Source organism: Triturus cristatus, chromosome 2_1 (assembly GCF_964204655.1).
Source record: "Triturus cristatus chromosome 2_1, aTriCri1.1, whole genome shotgun sequence".
NCBI lineage: Eukaryota > Metazoa > Chordata > Amphibia > Caudata > Salamandridae > Triturus > Triturus cristatus.
In genome coordinates this window covers 476408360-476431438 of record NC_140581.1, presented here as the reverse complement: position 1 = coordinate 476431438, position 23079 = coordinate 476408360, and the positions used below count along the sequence as shown (strand labels likewise).

The window sequence follows — 23079 nt, the reverse complement described above, 5'->3', positions numbered from 1 at the left end:
TTGACGATTTACGTCTTTCTTGACCGCCACTGATGCTCATTTTTGTGCCAGGGTGCCGGTACTGAGGAAAGATCAAGTCTATCTTCAACTGCCTTTATTACTTCTTCTGTAGGCTTTCTGTAGGATCTAATCCCTCTAGACCTGTGACTGCCCCACTACATTCAAAGTTATCCCTGTCACATCAGCGCCACTCCTCTGTTTCACAGGCAGTCTTTAAATCTTCAAGGACCATGCATAATCACAACCATCCTCCTCATCCACCAAATGATGCAGCACTCCCTCTATGCACTCATGTGGGCGAAATATCAGCTGGAACCACAAAACACTTACATTTGTCCAGCTTCTTTCATTTTCCAGCACTTCTATTTTCACTTCTAGGTTTACCAACACTTTGGTGGTGCAGTGTTGAAAGGAAGATAGCTCTTGTAGCTTAGTAGCAGTTCCCACGTGAAGGTGTCCAACTATTGCTCTCTAATCTCAGTTCTCACTCTTTTTTGTTGCACACTTATCATTCAATCACTGAAGCCCTGCAGCCTTTTCTATACCCTTTTTACTGCAACTTTATAGTGCTCATCGTCCCTACTAGTTCTAGGGCCCAGTACTGAAACTGAGCACAGTAGCAACTGTGTAGCGTTTTGACAGACTCTCTTCATCAGGCCGCACCTCCATTATTCCCAATTTCAAAGCTACCCCTCGCTGGATAAAAATGCCCTGTTGCCTCTCTCCTCAGACATAAGTCATCTACTACCAGAACACTAGGCACCACTGAGCAGATCTTTTCCGTTATCGGATGGCTGCAGGATGGCCTCCAGGGTCACAGCTTATAATGCTGCCAGACTGCTGCTAAATTTTAGGGGAGCTTTTCAGGGCTCTAAGACGGGGTAGAATATTGATGTGTGAGCTGGTGTGGGTTATACAACCTGGTCAAGCAGCTACCACAATCCTTGTCAGGGTAGGGCACAAGCAAACCCTCAATTAATCTGTGTTGAACCCTCTGGTAGCTTGGCACAGAGCAGTCAGGCTTAACTTTGAAGTGTTGCACAAATACTTGACACATTGCCTCTAACAGTAATAAAGAGAAAACGCCACACAAAAAGGATCCCACACCAAGTTAGAAAAATATAACTTTCTTTAATAAATAAAACAAGACAAAATTAAAAAAAATCCAATTAGATACCAGAGATATGGCATTTAAAAGGGTTTAAAATAGCGCCAAAAGCACCAACTGTGGATATCTGGTCACACGGGACCGGGACAAAGTCACAAGTTCAGGCCAACTGCGATGGAGTGCGGGCCGACTACCGGGGCCCAGTTAGGCCAGCTGAACAAAGTACCTTAAATCCTTGTTTGCGGAGCATTGCGAGCATCCACATAAAAGATGCGTTATGCAGCCTTAGCTATGCGTCAGTTCCGAGAGGCGGAGAGGCGGCGAGGCTGCGATGTGAGGGCTTGCATGGTCATCAAGGATCCCGCTGATGCGGCTTGGGATGAGAAGTCCAGCGTTGAGGATGCTGCACGCAGTCGGGGGCAATGCTTTGGTTCAGAGGAGCTGCGAGGCTGCAATGTGGACTTCGACCTCCCCGAGGATTGCGTTGCCTGGTCTAACACAACCCCTATGTTGTGGTAGTCACTGTCAGGGGAAGGAAACCTCTTTCTGGCATTTTTCCATTCCTAGGAGCCCTTCTCGAAACATAAACACCTTGTTGTGGTCCTGGATGACTGTGGTGGTCCTCCCATCAACCCCTACTTCTCTCCCATCCCCTCAGATCTCGGCCAGTGTCTCACTGTCTCACTCTAAGGGGTAGCCTGTAAGTTGTGTTGCCATTGCTCCTTCTGTGCATGAGTGCGGTACTCCCAAACAAAGTCTCTGGGGAGATGGGATGCATCTCAAAGTTTCTGCTGCCGCCTCTAGATGAAAAGTACAAACTATAAAGGCACACCACTTTCACCCCTCCAGGTATAGTCCCCAACATCAAATGTGCATGGGGTCCATAACAGGAAAGAATGGAGAAGGGCTACATCAGCACAAAGTGGTAGAGGCCATCTTAGCACCCGGGCAACCATCAAACCCAATATTTGATAACAAAAAAGTTGGGTATTGGCTCCTTCCTTTGGTTTCCAATTCCAAAGGACACTGGCAATCTGCTGAAAGAATATGATAATTGAAAATGGTATGTGCAGAATGTTACAGGTTGAGTTCTGTGCATGTCAGTGTGCTGTAAGTACGTCTCACTGAATGATATCTGTTTGTTTAGGTCAAAAGATCATGACACAAAGGCTCATTAAATAAAGAAAATTGTGCACTTGCCTCCCATCGCCCTTGTATATCCAGAATAATAAAGCATTCGCTCTGTGGTTGTGGTTTTTCCAGCATCAATGTGAGCCATTATACCTATGTTACGTATTCTAAAGAGAAAAACAAAATGACAATTTGAATGGAAATATTTGCTTTTAGCACACTGAAGATAATAGTACCTTACACCAGAACATCATTATTTTGTTGGTGGTTTAAACGAGGCTTCTAAAGTAGGTTTGTATTTGAAAATAATGGTTAACGAGCAGTAGTTGATGTTGAACTGAACGCTGCACTAAAATTATTTACACAATACATTTCCTTAAAGGGGCTTTCAGCCAGCCCCCTTCATACATTGGTCTGTTGTTGTGCCATTCATAGCATCTGTACAACTAAAATATTCACTGACAGCATTAGTAGGAGGTCAGCAGCTTTCTTCGCCAGTCCCGCTGATAATGCATGGAACCTGTGCAAAAACCCTGGTCTCTGCCTGTAAAATAAACAAATCATCCTGCTTTTCTTGCAAAACTAAGCAAATTAATTAATCTCTTTAAGAGGAGAAGATGCAGGAAAAAACGTAATCTAAGAAAAGAGAAAAAGAACATAATTGGGTTCAGTTACATGAGGCAGCTTCCTGCAAAGATGTCAAAAGATGCTGGGAAATAATTGCTGTCAGTTGTGGTTCCAGATCAAAGTCTCTTCCGGGTTCCCATATAAGAAGCAGTATGGAGAACATATCTTTAAGAACTTTATTCTGGAAACACTGATTCGGTCTGGCTGCCTCCTCTCTCTTACAGTAGCTACCTCTACTTCCTCAGCATGTTATGCTCCCTCTATGAGCGAGATCATGGGAATTATCAAGAGCAGGAGATCCTCAGGGGCAATGGTCCCAGAGGAAATCCCCATGACAGTCATTAACAAGCATTGGCATAGCCAATAGGTCTCGCCTTTGGGACATTATAAGTGTTTAGCCATGCAACACTTGATGTTGCAACAAGGATATTGTGCTGCATAATTAAATACTTGTAAGGTCCCAAAGGCGAGACCTATTGGCTATGCCTCACTCTACTATATTGAGGCCCGGTCATGAAACTGCCCTCGCAACAATAGACGCCCCGCCTTTACTAGCCTACGATGGTGCACGTGCTGCACGGCATTCAGAGCCTTAGGGAAGTAGACTAAAGGTACACTGCGGTCACGTGTTCGTGGCTTTGAAGCACCACAAAGCTGCAGGCTCCACCTGCAGCGCTGTTGTATAGCATGATTCACCCTGGGGGCTGTTCACAAAATGATTCTGGAGGTGGTAGCCTGAAATTGCCAATTACCCGCTGTCAGCCGCTGGGGCACAGAAAACGAATCTTTTGTTGCATAAACATGTAAATCTGGGACACTTCAGAAGAACATGGATTTAAAAAGGTGGACACTCCTTCTGTGATGGCTTCAGGAAAGCACCTGCTACCATTAGAGAAGCCCTAGATGCGTGGACTCGTGGTTTTAAGAAGGTTTTCCATCCCAAAACTTTCCCCACAGTGCCCCATGCACCACCAAATGTTTAATACCGCTATCTCGACTTGTGAGGTACGTTACACTATCTATGGAGTATAGATAAGTAACTGCCATAATACCTGTAGCCACTATAGATAACATCTTCCACTAGGCAGCAACGTATTGCATGTCTGAGCCAAAACGTTTATCAAAAATGTGAAGCTATAAGCCCCAGAATGCAATTATTGATGGCTAAACACGCAGGTTTGGCAAAAGAGGTCAAACAGCAGCAGGGGAGGCAAATGGTGACACAGGCTTTTCAGGTGCAAATGAACAGGTCAAGTGAACATTAACTAGCGTTTTGCAGCATTCAAAGTCCCCACGCTCAGCATTACACCACCGCTACTTGCAAGAGAAAAAAAAAAAAAACACCGAACTAAGGGGCATATGTATGAAGCCTTTTTCCCCATTCTGTTTGCGAACGGGAAAAATCCTTTTGGGATGTATCCCTATTTTGCGAATGCATTTAAGGATTCCCAAATTGCGATTCCTTAAATGCAATTCTGGAAGCACCCAAGTTGTGCGAATTTACCTTAAGAAAGCGCAAATTGGGGGGAGGAGCCTAGCGCTTGACCAAGATGGCCGCGTGAGCTTAGAGCTCCCGAGACCCTCGCGCCCTCCGTCGACTATCCTGACTCTAATCCTGATGGTATGCATGGCACCGTGTTGCTGAGTTGTCAGGGAGGCGATTGATGCTACCCGCGGTCGGATCGCCCATCGGGAACCGGACTTATGACTGGCGAAAGATTGCGGCCTAACTCCCGGAGAAGCCAGGGGCTAGAGTTGGCAGGATGCCCGACTCCTAGTTGATCAACAACGGCCTGGTGAGGTGTGAACTATCGGACGGAGGCCCTCGCTCTTTCACTTTCGGTTTCGTTCCCTTTGTCTTCCCGGACACTGTAGTGCTCTGGGTGGCTCTATAAACCCCAGGGACGCTCGGTGGGCTACTTTGGCAGAACAAGGCGGACCTGCTCACTCTTTATACCTCTCTCTGAGAGGGGACGGTCCTCACTGCATTGGACTGCCTGGAGTCCATTATGTCGGGCAAGGCAGAAGGAGATCGGCTGAAGACTAAGTCCACCAGGCGGGGAACGTACTCCCAAGTCAACAGTATGGACCGCTACGCCCTCCTGAAGACATCGCCGAGTGGATCGAGCCAGGCGCCGGATGCCCAGAAGGGGGACTCACCTGGGACCCCGGAGCTCTCCCTGCAGGATGTCATGGGCGCGCTTGATGGGATGCAGACCTCGATGGGGAGGCAATTCGAGGCCCTGGCGCATAAGGTGGACGCCATCCTGGTGGATGTCAACTTGATCCGCTCGGACCTGGGCAAGACAAACGAGCGCGTTAAGGACCTGGACCACAAGACCACGGGCCTCACTGATGAGGTTGCGGACCTGCAGAACGAGGTCCGGAAGCTGAGGGCCGAGAGTGACCTCGCCGCCCGCCGGCTGGAGGACTTCGAGAGCCGGTCCAGGCGCAACAACGTGCGCGTAATCGGGGTCCCGGAGTCCTCGGATGAGGCTTCGGCGGACTTGCTTGTGGAAGATTTGGTCCTCAATCATCTGAAGCCTAAGGGCCTTGGGAAGTTTTTTGCGGTGGAAAGGGCCCATAGGGTGCCGGGCGGACGGCCCAAGGCGGGTGCCCCGGCGCGGCCGATTGTCGCCCGGCTCTTTCATTTTCGAGATCGGGACGCTATCCTGCAAGCTTCGAGGGTGATGGGCCCAGTCCCCTTCCAGAATGCGTCGGTGAATTTTTACCCGGACTTTACCCAGCAGGTGCAGAGACAGCGACAGAGCTTCCTGGGGGTGAAGCGAAGGCTTCGGGAGCGGGACCTAAAGTATGCCATGCTTTTCCCCGCCAGACTACGGGTGGTGCATGAAGATCGGACATTCTTTTTTGACTCTCCTGTTATGGCCGATGAATGGCTGGACGCTTTGCCCCGGCGACGGACCGGGGACGACACAGTTGAGCATGGAGACAGTGGCCGGGATGGACAGGGCTGATAACTCAAAGCCGGCCTGACTTGATTTGACCATATTTGGAGATTTGAATAGAGTGCAGTAACTGTGGAGGGTTGCGGGAGGACGAGGGGTGCTCTTTTCCTCCCTTGGGGTACTTTTTGTAGATTTTTGTTTTTGTAGGGCGACAGGCACACTGCAAGTTGGGGGGGCTTTTTAAGCTGCAGCAGGGGTGCAGGGTGGGGGGAGTTATGGGGAGTTTGAGTTTGTTGTTGGGGGGTTTATTTCTGCAAGGCATGATGATTATCCTCAGGGCTGTTCCATGGTGGCGCCTCGGGTGTGGGGTGGGCCTCTTTCCGTTTGAGGATGGGGGGTAGAGGCCTAAGTGTTATAAGCTGGAATGTTAATGGTTTGGGGGATCGCATTAAGAGGGGGATTGTTTTGCAATTTCTGAAACGCTCAATGCCAGACGTTGTACTGCTGCAGGAGACGCACCTTATAGGCAATACGTGCTATGCCCTGAATAGGAAGGGGTATAAATTCATTGCACACTCGGGATTCTCTTCTGGGTCCAGGGGGGTGGGCATCCTCGTTAGAGCATCGCTGCCTTTTGAGGTGGACTCCACCATTGTTGACGATAGGGGGAGGTTTGTGGCGGTGGCGGGGCGGTGGGAAGGAAGGACTTTGGTTTCGGTTTATGTCCCGCCGGCCCTGCAGGCCGCCACATTTGCTGAATTGGGCAGGGCTTTGCTGACTCTCCCGGGGGGCATGCTGGTAGTGGGAGGGGATTTCAACGCTGTGGGTTCCGGATTGCTGGATAGATACCCGCCCAGGGACACAGGGGGGGCTCAGAAATGGCTTCCAGACCTCCTAGACACGTTTGGCCTGATAGACTGCTGGAGGCTCCGGCACCCCACACAGAGTCAATACACGTTTCACTCCGGGGCGCATGGTAGCCTCTCCAGGATTGACTACCTGCTCACTCTGGCCGCACATGCCTCGTTGATATCCGAGGCGAGGCACATGGCACGTGGAATCTCTGATCACTCGCCAGTGTGGATCCGGCTGGATCTCGGTCGGGAGGGAGGAGGGAGGGTGGCCCCCATTAACCCTTGGTATTTCCGAGACCCCAAGATGCGCAGCGCCCTGGTAAAGAAGGTAGATAATTACTTTAAGGACAATCTGGGATCCGTGGACTCGGCGATCTCGCTGTGGGAAGCTTTTAAGACCGTGCTTCGGGGGGAGGCCCTCTCCCTGGTGGTGACTGCCAAGAATCGGAGGGATTGCGAAGTGCGGCAAGTAGAAGAGGAGATTGCGGCCCTTGAAGGGGATATGGAGGAGGAGGTCACAGAGTCCTCATTGCATGAGCTTTGCTTGAAGCATGCGGAGTATAGGGACCTGGTGACGGACGCCGCCAAGACCCTCAGCAGGGAACAACAGGGCCGTCTGTATGATGTTGGAGATAAGGCAGGGAAACTCCTGGCGTGGCTGGACAGGAAGGAACGGGTCAATAGAGTGGTGCCAGAGTTGATTGGAGAGGGGGGAGAGGCGATTGTGGAACCTGAAGGGATTGTGGAGTGTTTCGCGGAGTATTTTCATAGGGTTTATTCCTCTGTGTCGGACAGGCCGCCCGAAGACTCGTCTGATCTCCTCCGTGATATCGAGTTGCCCTGCCTCTCTGATATAGATAGGGACGATTTGGATGGCGACATCACGGTAGACGAGGTGGCGGGGGCGATTCGCGCGTTGAATTCGGGTAAGGCCTCTGGACCGAACGGACTGCCGATCGATTTGTACAAACTGTTCCCGGATAGGGTCGCCCCTCACCTGCGCGCCATGTTCTTGGAGGCGCGGGGAGATGGGATCCTTCCGTTGGATCAGCGGCTGGCGTCGATCGTGGTCATACACAAAGAGGGTAAACCCCGAGATAGATGCGCCTCCTATCGGCCCATTTCACTCCTCAACTCTGAGCCGAAAATTCTGGCCAAACTCCTGGCTACCCGTCTGATTAGGGTACTTGGCGATCTGGTCCACCCGGATCAATCTGGCTTTATCCCGCACCGAAACACAGCATTGAACCTTAGGCGTCTTCATGGCGTCATCGCCAGGGCGGGCACGCTGCGTGAACCGGCTGTTGTGGCATCTCTCGATGCCACGATGGCCTTTGACACGGTGGAGTGGGCATATTTATGGGCCGTGCTGGCCAAGTTTGGTTTCGGTCGCGGGTTTGTGAGTTGGGTCCGGTTGCTGTACGAGGGGCCACTAGCGAATGTTGTGGTGAATGGTCGGGCATCTACTCCGTTTCAGCTTGGAAGGGGTACTCGGCAGGGCTGCCCCCTGTCGCCTCTGTTGTTCGCCCTCGCCCTTGAACCATTGGCTGCGTGGATACGTTGGCACCCGGATATACGGGGCCTTCGGTGGTCGCCTGATCACGAGGACCGTATTTCGCTTTATGCCGACGATATCCTGCTGTATCTTGCCTCACCAAAGAAGTCACTTATAGTGGTCTGTGACGTACTCGCGTCGTTCGGTAGGAACTCGGGGCTTGTGATTAATTGGGGCAAATCGTACTTGTACGTTCTTAGTGGCGAGGTCCCACCGATCCCTAGAACATGTTCGATACAGGTTGCCCAGCAAGGTTTTGTGTATTTGGGGATTTTTATATCCATGGATCCTGTTGTGCGCTATGAGAGGAACCTGCTCCCCCCCTTGGCACGCTTGAGGCGAGATGTTGAAGGTTGGCGGAGGCTGCCGCTCTCCCTTGTTGGGCGTGCGGCCCTGTTCAAAATGATGTCTCTTCCCCGCTTCCTCTACGCCCTCCAGAACACCTTGGACTGGGTACCGGCAAAATACTTTCGGGAGGTCGAAGGCCTCCAAAGGACGTTGCTGTGGGATGGGCGGCCGCGAATAGCTATTTCAAAGTTGACGCTCCCATGGTACGATGGGGGCATTGCGCTCCCAGACATCCGACGGTACTACTGGGCCACGCAGTTGAGCGCGATCAACCATGGGTTTTACGGCCCTGCCCTCAGCCCTGGGTATGCCATGGATAGGTGGCTGCTGCGCGGCGGCAACTACTATAGGGCGTTGTATTCGCGGTCCCTAGACTCGTCCCTCACGGGGCCCACAGGTGTGGCGGTGCGCGTATGGAAGATGGCGATCGACTCGCTGGGCTGGAAGGACAGGCTAACCCTCGCTACCCCATTGTTTGAATCGGAAAGGTTGGGAAGACTCTGGCATACGAAGGGCTTTGATAAGTGGGATCTGATAGGGATATCCAAGGTGGGGGATGTGCTGCATAAGGGGAGGGTGAAGTCTTTCGAGGAGTTGCAGACTGAGTTTGAGCTGGGGCCTTCAGAGTATTTTAGGTATATCCAGCTGCGTCACGCCCTCCGATCAGTCCTAGTGGAGGGTGAGAAGGTGCCGGAGTCCTCTCCCCTTGAGGACCGAGTCCTTGATGGTCATATGCCCGAGAGCACGATTTCGCTCATATATAAGAAGTTGATAAACGTCCGGGCAGACTTGCTATTGGGGCTGAGAGAACAGTGGACCAGGGATGGCCTCGAGTTGGATAATGAGGACTGGCAGTCAGCGGTTTCTTCGCCTAAGGAGGTTGCGATCCCGTCGCGTCTGAGGCTGGTGCAGCTTAAAATACTGCACCGGGTGTATGTTACGGGGCCAAGGCTGGTCCACATGGGATTCTCGGAGGATGGCCTGTGCAGAAGGGGATGTGGTATGGTGGGTACTTTCCTGCACATCATTTGGGAATGTGGGGTCATTGTGGAGTTCTGGAGGAGAGTCCATGCAGTTATGGGGGAGGTGACGGGCATTGTGGTACAGCCGGAGGCGCGGTGTTGCCTCCTGAACGTTTGGGGGCCCACTGATCTCGATGAGGCACAGACCCAATGGGTGACTCTGGGTAACATGGTGGCTAAGAGGGATATCGCGCGATTATGGGGCTCCTCGGGTCCCCCTACACTGACCGCGTGGAAGGAGAACATGGATTGGAGCATGTTTAGGGAGAAGACGGTCTACTGCTCTAGAGTTCGCCCCCGGAAGTGGCATGCCATCTGGGGGCGGTGGAACCAATACAGGGGGGGAATATGTCTTGCCCCGGATCTGGAACCTCCCGAGGAACAGCTTTCCCCCTGACCTACCTTCCAGCACAGTTTGGTTTTGGTACCCGTTCTGGGCCTCTGCTGTTCCCCTTCTTCCTCCGCACACAGTCTTATACTTAGTAGATGAGTGGGGTCCTGCCTCCCCTGGGGGCTTTCGCCATGGGATTTCAATGTTCTGCCTTGCTGGGGTTTGTTGTGTGTTTTTTCTGTGTTTATTTAAAATTGGACCTTTGCATTACTCTTCGTATTGTATCCGGGACGCATTACTGTATCTAACTTGCAATGCTGCCGAACCTTCGGGCTGTCGGCTGAATAGCTGTGTCCTGAATTTCGAAATAAAGGTTTTCAAAAAAAAAAAAAAAAAAAAAAAAGAAAGCGCAAATTAACACCAACTTCAGTTGGTGGTAGTTTGCGATTTCTTTGAAAATGCATTTTTTTGCATTTTTCAAAGTGCCATGTGGCGCACATACATGCCCTTAGGGCATTTATGTGCACCACATGTGCACACATGCACATTTCAGGGGTGCAACAGGGTGTCCTTTTGACACCCTGGCACCCTTGAAATTACATTCTGAATTTGCAATTCTCTAATTGAGAATCGCAAATTGAGAATGTCTTCCCATTCATTCCTATGGGCCTCTAGGCCCATAGGAATGAATGGGGAGGTATTCCTCAATTGCGAATCGCAATTTGCGATTCGCAATTAAGGAATATGTAGGATTCGCAAATGTTTTTGCAAATCCTACATACATAGTGTTTTGCGATTCTCAATTAGCGATTCTCTAAAAATCGCTATTTGAGAATCGCAAATGTATCCTTTGATACATATGCCCCGAATTCTTATGATGTGTGGCAGTGACTCAAACAGCAATGTAAGACTTTAAATATATCACCGATAAAATGTCCTAACAGGTCTGTGCACCAGTCATGGTGGGGAAAAAACTGCGTTTTGAAACCTTATTAAAGAAGAACATGCCGGCAAGTAACCCAATCACCGACAGCACTTGGCAAGTGCCTTGAGGGCCTGACGAAAACTGACATGAACTATTCTTCTAAATTATAACCCACTTAGGGTTCGAATATATTTTCTCACTCACCTATTACATTAAATGTATTAGTATACTCAGCATCTAAAATAGGGACATATCAAAAAAATACATCATTGGAATTCGGGGCAGTAAAACACAAACCTCACAAAAACTATGTCTTAAGGAATAATACTACTAAACAACTTAACAGTTTAAAAAAACACCTTCCAGATTAATTATCAGCCTGGGTATTGCGCATGCTTTGAACACTTGGTAAAAGATGTGCAAACCTGGCGTTATTTCCCCACTCACCTGAGTGACAAATGCGGTTTCGTGGTGTGATATTGGGGACACTTGCACGTGGGCTGCATGGGAGTGGGGCAAGTCAAGATCAATGAACTCTTAACCTTGCTGTACTATGGGGTCTCTCCATACCGCTGGATTACTGACATCGCTAAAGTGGCTGTAGCGTTATGTTGGCTTACTACATGAAATTATTTTAGCAATTAGGTGGGTATTTGGTGAGGACCTACACAAAGTGTACTGAAAATCGAAACCCTAGGCCCTCAAACATGTTTTGCTTTTTAACTATTTAGTGACTGTCCGCCTGGGTCTTTTTTCATTAGCTGCACCTCTAAGAGTGTATGTATAATATCCAGCCGGCAACCTACATTCCCACAGTCCGAATCTCCCTGTAAAACTCACATTTGTTGCAAAAACTGTAGCCCGGGTATACGCCAAGCCACCAAAGCGAAAAAGAGTCTGCAGAGATGAAAAAGAGCAGTATGTCCATGTTGCATCACTATTCTTTTAAAATGTTTATCAGCAGGAGAGACATCTGGAAGTACAGTGCTAATCACAAAAACAATACTTTTTCCTCAGCCAGCTACCCTAAATGGTCCAATAAACTTCCAGGGTTACACGTTTCTGGGCCAAAGATATTTAAAGGCGCGTGTGATTCGGTGATGTGTAAGATAGAAGATGCGCTTCTGAATCTTCATTTCATATTGTTGAAAGTGAAGAGAATATCATCCACTTGATTGTATGGCTCAGGCTCAGCTCTTGTGTTCTGTGGCTCCTGAGGTCTACGGATGAGATATGCGGAGATTCATTGATAATTAAACAAGCGGGAAGCTGGATTCGAAATCTGCCAAAGCCATAGCCAACAATTTTGCTTTTACAAAATTGCTCCTCCTCAACTAACGAACTAGAACAAAGACGAGTCAGCAATATTGACCACATTTAATTAACTAGCCCAGGAGTTGTGTGTGCGCGTGCACTGAAAAGGAAATTAAAAAAGCCCGCGAGTAGTGCGCGCATGTGTGAGGAGAAACAGTTTTTAGCACAATAAAATCATACATGGTACGCTCTAAAGAAAAAGTATATCATGTGCCCACCAACAATTTCGCCAAGAAATATACCCTGCCTCTTGCCCCAAATACATGATGCATAAATCCCTTAAACTGGTAAACACTGAGGCGGCCTAGTCAAACAGGCTTAGCAGGATGAGTGTTTCAATTACGATCCAATATTTTCATGTGTTTTCTGTACTGAAAACCGAGATACGGGCTACTAATCAAACCCCTTCCCAGAAACAACAGAATATTGGGAACAGTCTTGGTTAGAAAATTTCCTGTTCACAGCAAAGGTCGTACACACCAGAGGAGACGTATCTAGTTACCCATTTCCTTGCTGAAAAGTGCATTTGAGAATAAGGTATTGCAAATGGTATTACTCCGGAATTTTTGCAGCCTGTGACTTACATTACATTATGGACGATGTGCAATATTTTAGTTTGAATTGTGTGGGGGGGATTAGTTGTGAAAAACTATAACCAGACTATGTTTGAATCACTCACCAAGTGGCACAACAAAGGCCGTATTTCTTCACACCCCAAAGAAAACAAGCGCGCACGTCTCGCGCTGAAAGTAAAATAAAAAAAAAAGTTAGAGGAGGAGGCAGCAGGGGGAGGGGAGAGAGGAGGGGGCCTGCGCCTGTTTGCCTTGCGGGAGCGAGCAGGAACCATCTGTTAATTACAAACAGATGGTTTTAAAGCTCGCTCCCGCAAGGGAAAAGCAATGCAATGCGTGCACGTTTTTGGCCCAAAAAGTGAATGGATTACTAAAGGTCTCCTCCAATGCAATGCATGCGCGATGTGTAGGCGAGACCTAAAAAGGAGCCCTTGCTGTGAACTTCCTAGCTCACGCCTCTTTTTGCTTATTGTTACCAGCAAGGGGTCACTCCCCCTTTCTGGTCATGAAGCATCTTAATCCTGCTTCACAAAAAGGGACCTAGGCACCTCCCTGGAAATTATCGCCAAATAGCATTACTAGACGTGGTGGGGAAAGTATTTGGTAGGAGCATTCTGGAGCACCTTACCAAGTGGGTGGTGGAGAAGAAAATCCTCCCTATCAAACAAGAAGGCTTCAGGAAAAAACACTGCACATTAGACAATATATGTATGCTGAAGCTCATAGCTGAAAAGTACACCTTAATTTAAAAGGTTAATGTCAATGTGGCATTCATAGATTTTTTTTACGCCCTTTGATAGGGTAGACCGGCCATCACTTTGGGAAAAACTAAAGACACCCTTCACTCATTAAAAATCACCCTGCACACCTCTACTTTGTGTCAACTGTTATTAGGGGGTGACTGTGGAATATCCCCTGTAATACCAACAAACAATGGGCTGAAACAAGGGTGTGCTGGCTCCATTGCTTTTCTCTTTGTATGTCTCGGACCTCCCTAGTGGTTTTGCAGCCAATAAGGGAGATGCTCTGAAGATAGGTAGCAGTCTCCTTCCCTGTCCGATGAATGTAGATGATATCCAGGATTAGCCAGTGTAATTCAGTGGGAATATCAGCTGAAGAACAGTGAAAAGGATTCCATAAGGGGATTCATGAATCATGAAATATTTGGCTCAAACCTGTGCAAATACTCTTTTTTTCTCTCTCTCTCTCTCTCTCGATTTTACCTTAGCGCCAAGTTATTTTGATCTGCAGGATGAGGTTGCGACCTCCCTCACTCCCCTAGAATTAAAAAATCAATTAAAAGGTACCAGTAGCATAATCAGCTACCAAAGAGATCTTATGTATTGTACAATAAAGAAAAGGTTGGAGGTGATAACATTATCTAGCCGCCCTATGGTAGTCCAGCAGTAACTGGACTGGAATTTGGAACATGGTTCTTGCCCTTTTATGACATTATTTCAAATTAATCTGTTTCCGTTAAATGACCTAACGGCAAATCGGTTCTCCTCTGGGAAAACAGGGAAAGACTGCAACAGGTGTGATCTGGGGATCCAGGATCTTAACCATGTTCTTCTTGTTTGTCGTGCATCATTATCTCTGTGACGCCGCCTTCTACAGCCAATGTTTTTACAGAACAATGTCAATTGTGTAGAGGTGGCACAAGAGTTCCCTTTCCACCCAAAGAATAAAGTAATTTGTACAAAAAATGTTAAAAAAAATTATTTGAAAGATTTCATGAATTCAGTTAATCTGTATCTAGGTTTGCTGATATGAAGGGGGGGGGGGAACTCCTTCGCTAACTCATTATAGAGTAATTTGCATATAATGTAAGCTCAGCACCGCTTGTATCAGCCTTTGATTTTATTTGTTTTGGAGGGAAACTATTCACTGGGATCCTATTGTGTACGCGTTCTACGCTATTTTAAAGATATTTTAACTGTTAACTAAAACTTTCACTGCCATTTCTTCATTGTTAAACTGCATCTCCTGCACTTATCGTAGCAGTGTTAGCTGTAGTCTATTCGCTGTGGTTTCGGATCTCTGGTCCGCCGCATGGCTTTTCCCGTTTGTTGCGGAGAGAGCGGGGCTGCTAGATTAGCGCTTGACTGACTTCCGGCTGACCTCCATCTTTTAGGATGTGACGGTCTAGCCTTTCCTGCCTGCTGGTCTCTATTTAAGATGGGTGAATCACAGGCGCGCAGCGGACGCGTGCAGCGGGCGCGCCGCTGGTGCGCAGCGGACGCATCAAAGGCAAGCCCGTCTGCGCCCGGAACGCACTCTACGCCGGCCATGCTGCCGGTTTTGGGCCAGCTACTTCAGGTCCAAGTCCTAGTATTTACTACAGCCGAGACGCTCTTATCAGTCCACAGCGGGCAGGTAAAATATGCCCCGGATTATTCATTGACCCTTGTTTAGCTCAAGATGGAGTTCGGTGCACAAACTGCGGGCTGAGCATTCAACATACTCCAATAGTCACACAGACCCACAATACGTTTAAAACACACCATAGAGGTATATCATACGCCCTTATAAATGTGAGGTAGCTAATTAAGAACGCGGTTGCATTTCAGGAATTCATGGAGGGTAATCTGATAGAAATAGCCTTTCTTACTGAGACATGGACAGACGCCTCCTCAGACTTGGATCTACTGTTAGCCTTACCTATACGGTATAAAATCCATAAACTAGACCAGGAGGGGAAGAAAGGCGGGGGCATTGCCCATATTCTTAAATCCATCCTCAAGTCTTATATTCAAGTGAAAATGGACATCGAGGACTGTGAAGCCTTTGATTTTAAAACTGAACTGTATGGCCAACACTCATTTAACGGAATTTTATTCTATCGTCCACCTAACTCTAAGGTTACTTTTTTAGACAACCTAGGTACCTTCTTAGCGCATAAAGCCAACCACCCCAATTTTACGGTGTTAGGGGACTTTAATTTCCATCTGGAAAAATTCGCTGACCCAGACACAAAAGCTCTTCTGGATCAAATGGATAGAGTAGAGATGAGACAACTTGTGTTGGATTCAATCCACAAGGCAGGACACTGCTCAGATCGAATTTTCACTGATAATCCCTCGCTAAGCTGGACAGGAACTCTGCATATGGTCTGGTCTGACCATAAGGTTGTCCTATTTGACATCCAATTGCCGTATAAAAAGCTTCCTAAAGCACCCAGAGAACTCTATGTCAGTTGTCCTTGGAGGGAAGTGGAGGCTAGCTCTCCAAACTTGACTTTGCTAAAAACGCTACCTATCTTGTCTACTGATCCCAATCAAGCCACCGCTCAATACCACTCCTGGCTTGACTCAGCCTTGACACAATTAGCACCCCCTAAACAGTGTCATCGATCAAGAAGAACACCATCATATACCTGGTTTAATGACAACTTGAGAGCCCAGAAGCAAGTATGTCGCAAATTTGAGAGGAAGTGGCGACTCGAAGATAACCTACCACTCAAACGGATTATAAGACCACCCTTCAAACTTATTAAAAACGTATTCTTGGGGAGAAGGCACAATACTTTTCTAAGGAAATTACAGTGCCAAATAGAGGTCCCAAAGCCCTGTTTGATACAGTAAAGAAACTAGCAAAGTTGCCAACAGCGCCTGAAATTAGTATTAGCCAAGATTTCTGCAATTCACTAGCAGAATCTTTTCAGCATAAAGTCAAGTCTGTCTTATTGTACAACAGGACAATTACTCGGATCAAACATCGGCAGAACTCATAAAATCTCTATCAACCTTTCCTGTTAATACGCAGGATCTTTCCAATTCAACCCCTCAGATCTTTTCTTCCTTTACCACTTTAACAGTGGAAAAAACCACTAAACTTATTGCTACAACGAAACCTGGCTCCCCTTCTGACCCATGCCCTCCAAAAAATTCTTCACATTTCTTCAAAAATGATAGCCATTCCATTAACGATGATTTTTAATTCAGTGTTCACCACAGGGCACTTTCCTATGGAGTGGAAGAAAGCATCAATACTTCTTTTGTTAAAGAAACCTAACTTGGATGCTAAAGAGGCCCTCAACTATAGACTGATTTCAAGACTCCCTTTTCCTGCAAAAGTAATTGAAAGGGCGATAAACACTGAATTATCGGTCTTTATCAATGATAATGCCATCCTGAATTCTTCCCAGTTTGGATTTCGGGCTCAACACAGCACAGAGTTGGCTCTCATCACCGCTACGGAGGAGCTCAGACAGATTTTAGACAGCAGGGAGAAGGCAGCTCTGATCCTCCTGGACCAGTCAGCAGCCTTTGATACTCTTGATCACGGGCTGCTGAAGGACCGGTTAGGTTCCATCAGTATCAAGGGCAAGGCACTGTCCCTACTAGTTTCCTTTCTGTCCGAGTGATCTCGGGAAGTTCCTTTGGGGAACATTGTATCACCTCCCAGGGCTCTTCTTTGAGTTCAACGCTATTTAGCTTCTACGTTACTCCTCTTGCTAGCCTGGTAAGAAGTTATGGCTTTGCCATCATATCATACATGGAAGACACTCAGATTTTTGTCTCGGTGAGTAGCTCCGCCAGCCAGACTGCATCAAGTTTCCGTGACTGTATGAGCCATATAGCAAGATGGATGACGGACAACTGTCTGAAACTGAACTCCTCCAAGACTAAAGTCTTGCTGCTGGGGAACAATCCATCTTCTTGGACAGGCAATTGGCGGCCTGTTCAACTTGGCCCCTTACCTAACCCAGTACACAAGGCTAAAAACCTAGGTGTAATTTTTAATACCATGTTGTTCTTTGAGGCACAAATCTATTCGGTAATTTCTGTTTGCTTTTTCATCATAAAAAAATTGAGGAAAATCCTTCCCGCTATACCCTTGGATTTAAGGAAGACGGTGGTGTCAGTGTTGATCTCCTCAAGACTGGACTATTGTAATGCCCTCTTCTCCAGTGCTCCGAGGCGTAGCATTAATAAACTGTAAACGGCCCAGAATGCAGCAGTAAGAATACTGTTGGGCATTCCTAAATTTGACTCAGTCTCCACAGTCCTGGTCCAGCTCCACTGGCTACCTGTGGCCAAGAGGATTAAATTTAAATCATTATGTATTGCTTTCAAATCTCTTAACAATATGGGGCCCACACAACTGAAGACATTTCTTAAGCCAAACATTCCAACCAGAGCCCTTAGATCTGCAGAACTGGGAAATGTAATTGTCCCTAGAGTTAACAAGGTTAGATGGGGGAGGAAAGAGTTTCTCGTCTACAACTGCCAGCCTATGGAACTCCTTGCCTACCTTGTTGAAGAAAGAATCCAACCTTCTTAAATTTAGAAAGGGCCTAAAATCATGGCTGTTTACAGCATAATTCCACCCCATTGTTCTACTCTGACCAGTATTTATCAAAGCGGTACAAAAGGGGGTGGTGATGGACAGAGCATCAGAACCAATCAAACACTCACACCCAGTCAACAGATCCGGGTTTGATCCATCACCGTTCTTTAGCCCACTCTGCCACCCCAGTTCAGACATGGCCATATGCAAATCAGTCTGACCCTGTGCCTCATGGGAACAGTCCAGCCCGAACTGCCAAGCCATGCCTTCCCTGGAACGGAAACAAGCTTCCTAGGACCGGTTTCTGGCATTTCAGCCGTCTTCAGCCAGGCTTGCTTGAATCCAGTGGCAAAGTGAGCAAGGGACTCACGTCTGAGCATACCCTGCCAACTTATGGCGAACAAAGCGGTACAAAAGGGGGTGGTGATGGACGGAGCATCAGAACCAATCAAACACTCACACCCAGTCAACAGATCCGGTTTTGATCCATCACCGTTCTTTAGCCCACTCTGCCACCCCAGTTCAGACATGGCCATATGCAAATCAGTCTGACCCTGTGCCTCATGGGAACAGTCCAGCCCGAACTGCCAAGCCATGCCTTCCCTGGACCGGAAACAAGCTTCCTAGGACCGGTTTCTGGCATTTCAGCCGTCTTCAGCCAGGCTTGCTTGAATCCAGTGGCAAAGTGAGCAAGGGACTCACGTCTGAGCATACCCTGCCAACTTATGGCGAACAAAGCGGTACAAAAGGGGGTGGTGATGGACGGAGCATCAGAACCAATCAAACACTCACACCCAGTCAACAGATCCGGGTTTGATCCATCACCGTTCTTTAGCCCACTCTGCCACCCCAGTTCACACATGGCCATATGCAAATCAGTCTGACCCTGTGCCTCATGGGAACAGTCCAGCCCGAACTGCCAAGCCATGCCTTCCCTGGACCGGAAACAAGCTTCCTAGGACTGGTTTCTGGCATTTCAGCTGTCTTCAGCCAGGCTTGCTTGAATCCAGTGGCAAAGTGAGCAAGGGACTCACGTCTGAGCATACCCTGCTAACTTATGGCGAACAAAGCGGTACAAAAGGGGGTGGTGATGGACGGAGCATCAGAACCAATCAAACACTCACACCCAGTCAACAGATCCGGGTTTGATCCATCACCGTTCTTCAGCCCACTCTGCCACCCCAGTTCAGACATGGCCATATGCAAATCAGTCTGACCCTGTGCCTCATGGGAACAGTCCAGCCCGAACTGCCAAGCCATGCCTTCCCTGGACCGGAAACAAGCTTCCTAGGACCGGTTTCTGGCATTTCAGCCGTCTTCAGCCAGGCATGCTTGAATCCAGTGGCAAAGTGAGCAAGGGACTCACGTCTGAGCATACCCTGCCAACTTATGGCAAACAAAGCGGTACAAAAGAGGGTGGTGATGGACGGGCTGGACTGTTCCCATGAGGCACAGGGTCAAGACTGATTTGCATATGGCCATGTCTGAACTGGGGTGGTGTAGTGGGCAAAAGAACGATGGATTTAACCCAGATCTCTTGACTGGGGAGAATGTCTGCATTGTCAGCATTCCGTCCATCATTTGTTTGTTGTAACGCTTTTCGCCCTAAGTGAGATGGGTATGCCCAGACGTGGGTCCCGTGCTCACAACGCCACTGGAGTCAAGCTATCCTGGCTGATGACGGCTGATAGCCAGAAACCGGTCCTAGGATGCTTGATTCCGGTCCAGGGAAGACATGGCTTGGCAGTTCGGGCTGGACTGTTCCCATGAGGCACAGGGTCAAGACTGATTTGCATATGGCCATGTCTGTACTGGGGTGGTGTAGTGGGCAAAAGAACGATGGATTTAACCCAGATCTCTTGACTGGGGGAGAATGTCTGCATTGTCAGCATTCCGTCCATCATTTGTTTGTTGTAACAGTATTTATCAAAGGCAGCGGCTAGACACCCCAGGGTATTTTAAGCGCTTTACAAAGTTCTCATCATCATGTCTGCTACTATGTCAGCGGAGAACTTCTTTGGAAGTGTAATATGGAGTAGTTAACATATAAGTTTACTATTTGAGGTTTCTCTGAATTGATTTCAGCCACAACGTCCTTAAATGTTTTAATGGTTTTATGTTCCTATTTTAATCTGGATTTAGGATTGCAGCTATGTATGGGGAGAGAACTCCTTTGGCTGTTCACTATGGAGTAATTTGCACATAATTTCTGCTGCCATGTTGTTTGGAGAACCTCCTTAGATAGTTATTACGGAGTAATTTGCTCTCAAGTTCAGTATTTCAGAACTTTATCTTTATCTATTCTCCTAACCTTTAAGATGTAATGTTACTGTATTTTATGAATTGTATTGCTTCGATTTTTTTGTTGACCTCTTGAGTTCCAAATCATGAATAAAGAATTGAATTGAACTGAATTAGGAAAATTAATCATGGTTTGATTTCCAAATGTGGATAAATTAAGAAATATTGCTCAAGGAAAATATATTACATAGGAAATACTGGCTTTTCATATCAAAGAAACAATTCGTCACCCATATCCTTTTCACATGTTGTGTATGGATAGAGATAGTCTCTAACCTTCACATACATTCTGGGTTTTAAGCCATGTGACCATTAATATATAGAAAGTTCTCTGCATTAACCACCTCAGGTACGTTACCCGCCCAGACGCCGCAGCCACTTAAATACAAATGCATTGCATGCAAACTGCTTTTATTTAGTTGCAGATTAATTTTGTTACATATCCCCCGCATGCATTTGCACAGGTGCAAACATGTAATTTAGACAACTTTCGCAGATGTGCCCAGCCTGATATAAGCAAATGAATGAAATATAAAAAATATATTAAAGCATTTCCTTACTTGGATAGAGGAGGGATGGCAATAGAGCGAAGAGATTTTACTTCACCTGTTAAAGTTAAGTACATATTTTAGACTTATATTAAAAACCACAGTAAAATACATTCTGCTGGGCATACTGAATAACACTACATTCAACATTTAAAATGCATGAAGGTTTCAAATTAGTGAAATCTTATTATTGCTGTCTTTATCTGGAATGTAACATCTTGTTGAAAACTGAGCAGCCTATTAACTGGTGCCTTGCTCAGTAGGCCTCCAAGGTTGCAGAAGAAAGTGTTGTGTTGGTGGACAGGTGAGAGCGCACTGCTCACACCCCTCCTAAGCTCAATTGTCAAAAGAATACAGGCTAAGGACTTGCGCCGGTCCGTTGTGCAATCCACTGTCTTGCTCTTAAATTTCCCAGTGACCACGTCAGTACTTCCTCCTTTTCTGTCAACTACAGATAAGTTAAGTCAGAGGTCTGCCCCTACAGGTTAACATCTACGTTTGTGAAGGATTTACATTTATTGATGATTAACAAAGAGTGCTACTGGAAATCTACAACAATCATTATGGAGGGCTATGACAACCGAGATCTAGATCTCCTGCGCCATTTTAGCCCTTTGCCGCAGGTATCTCCAGTGCTAACTATGCAAATAGTAAGCTGCTGAACAAATGGATCAAATGCTGAAACTGGATACCTAGAGACAATTAATGTCCTTTCCTCTTCACGACACACCCAAAAACTGCACACATTGGAAAAAAGAAAGTAGAGGTCTTTAGTGTGTATGTTAACTCCTATCACATTCACGCATATTTTCTGTTTATGGATCAGACGTTCAGCTGATCTCTTTCCTGAAGCATTACTTATGTTACAACAATGCCAGAGAAAGCTTTTTTTATTTTTTTAGGAGCACGAATTTCATTGAAAAAGTCACCATGAATTGCTTACACCAATATGTACTGAGGCATGATGCACGGTAATGATGAACAAACTTGTTTGTGGAGGAGGAAGAGGTGAATTGAAATACCACTTGCCTCTAGTTTAACGAAGTCAGCACAGTACCAAAACTATTACTAAAACTATTACCTTGAACCACGCCGGAATGCTGATGAGGTGCTTGAGTGCGCAGTCTTTTTAACCAGGGGTCTCTCATGTTCCAGCACTGTTTACACTACAATAAAAGTAATGTATGAGAACCTGCATTGAAATTAATTTGTAGCAGTTAATATCATTTAAAGGATAAATGTTGACCCTGGCAAAGATCCTGGTTTCACACATACAGAAAGTAGCATTATGCCTACTAAATCGTGGGTCATGGTATTTACTTTGCTTGGACAACCATACCTCAATTGAGGGAAATTTCCTACATCGAAATTTTGGTATTCACTCAAGAAAAAAAAATATTAATGTGTGACAAGAAATCAATACTTTACCTTAATCACGGGAGGCATGTTTGGTGTTTAGATCATATTTAATAACTTATGTGTTTACGTTCTAAAGCTGACCAACACAGCAGATTTCCTAACCGGGCAGCTTCATAGGTTCCATGCAGAAAATGGTTTCTCAGCGGAGTGGAGTGGATTGTGACACTAGTAAATTTACACAATTAAACTGATTCTTTTAAATGCTGCAAAGATATGTACTAATAAATGTGTTTAGCGCTCAGATAATCCTGGCTAGGTTAATTCAGACTTTACTCTCATCAGGTATGACTTCCAAACAGTGATAGCAAGGTGACCAAGGATGCCAAACTGTCAGCCGCCAAGATAGCACATATACTGCCTAAGAGGAAACCACCGCCATTTGCCCCCCACCATGTTCAAGAACTGCACAACTGCTGCACTAAAGGGCCTGAGAGAAAGTTCCGCGAGGACTCATAAGAATTACCATAGTAACATTGGGTGTAAGCAGAATGTTCCCTTACTACACTCCAAATGTGAAGAATGTGAAGTTCTTCAAGGTGATTAGGTGGAAACACGTGGGTAATGCACTTGAAAAACATGAGGCTAAATGTTAAGGCCAATTGGATCCTTAAGTGCTTGTTCTAGGTTCAGAAGGTCCATGATAGGGCAATATAGATTATTATTGTGAAAGATCCTCAGCATGAATCAGCACACCAGCAGTCAAAGAATGCCTCCTTCATAATAATCCAGATATTGTTTTCCTAACTGAGACCTGGACTGATGCCAGTTCAGACCCAGATTGGAATATGGCCCTTCCCCCAGTTTATGCGATGGTGCAACATGA

The 23079-nt window shown here is 46.8% G+C and overlaps 1 protein-coding gene across 3 annotated transcripts in view; it reads right to left on the bottom strand.

Moving 5' to 3' along the window:
* Window positions 1–23079, bottom strand: part of GFM2 (GTP dependent ribosome recycling factor mitochondrial 2) — a 345387-nt gene that overhangs the window by 262897 nt on the left and 59411 nt on the right. Inside the window, exons 3-5 of one of the 3 annotated variants that reach the window (XM_085632317.1) lie at window positions 21919–22003; window positions 20850–20895; window positions 2309–2406 (exon numbers count right to left, since the gene is read on the bottom strand). In XM_085632317.1, the coding sequence (XP_085488443.1) occupies window positions 2309–2406; window positions 20850–20895; window positions 21919–22003 (229 nt within the window). Of the gene's footprint in view, window positions 1–2308; window positions 2407–20849; window positions 20896–21918; window positions 22030–23079 lie in introns of all 3 variants that reach the window. The other 2 variants (XM_085632318.1, XM_085632319.1) reach the window with 2 other exon arrangements.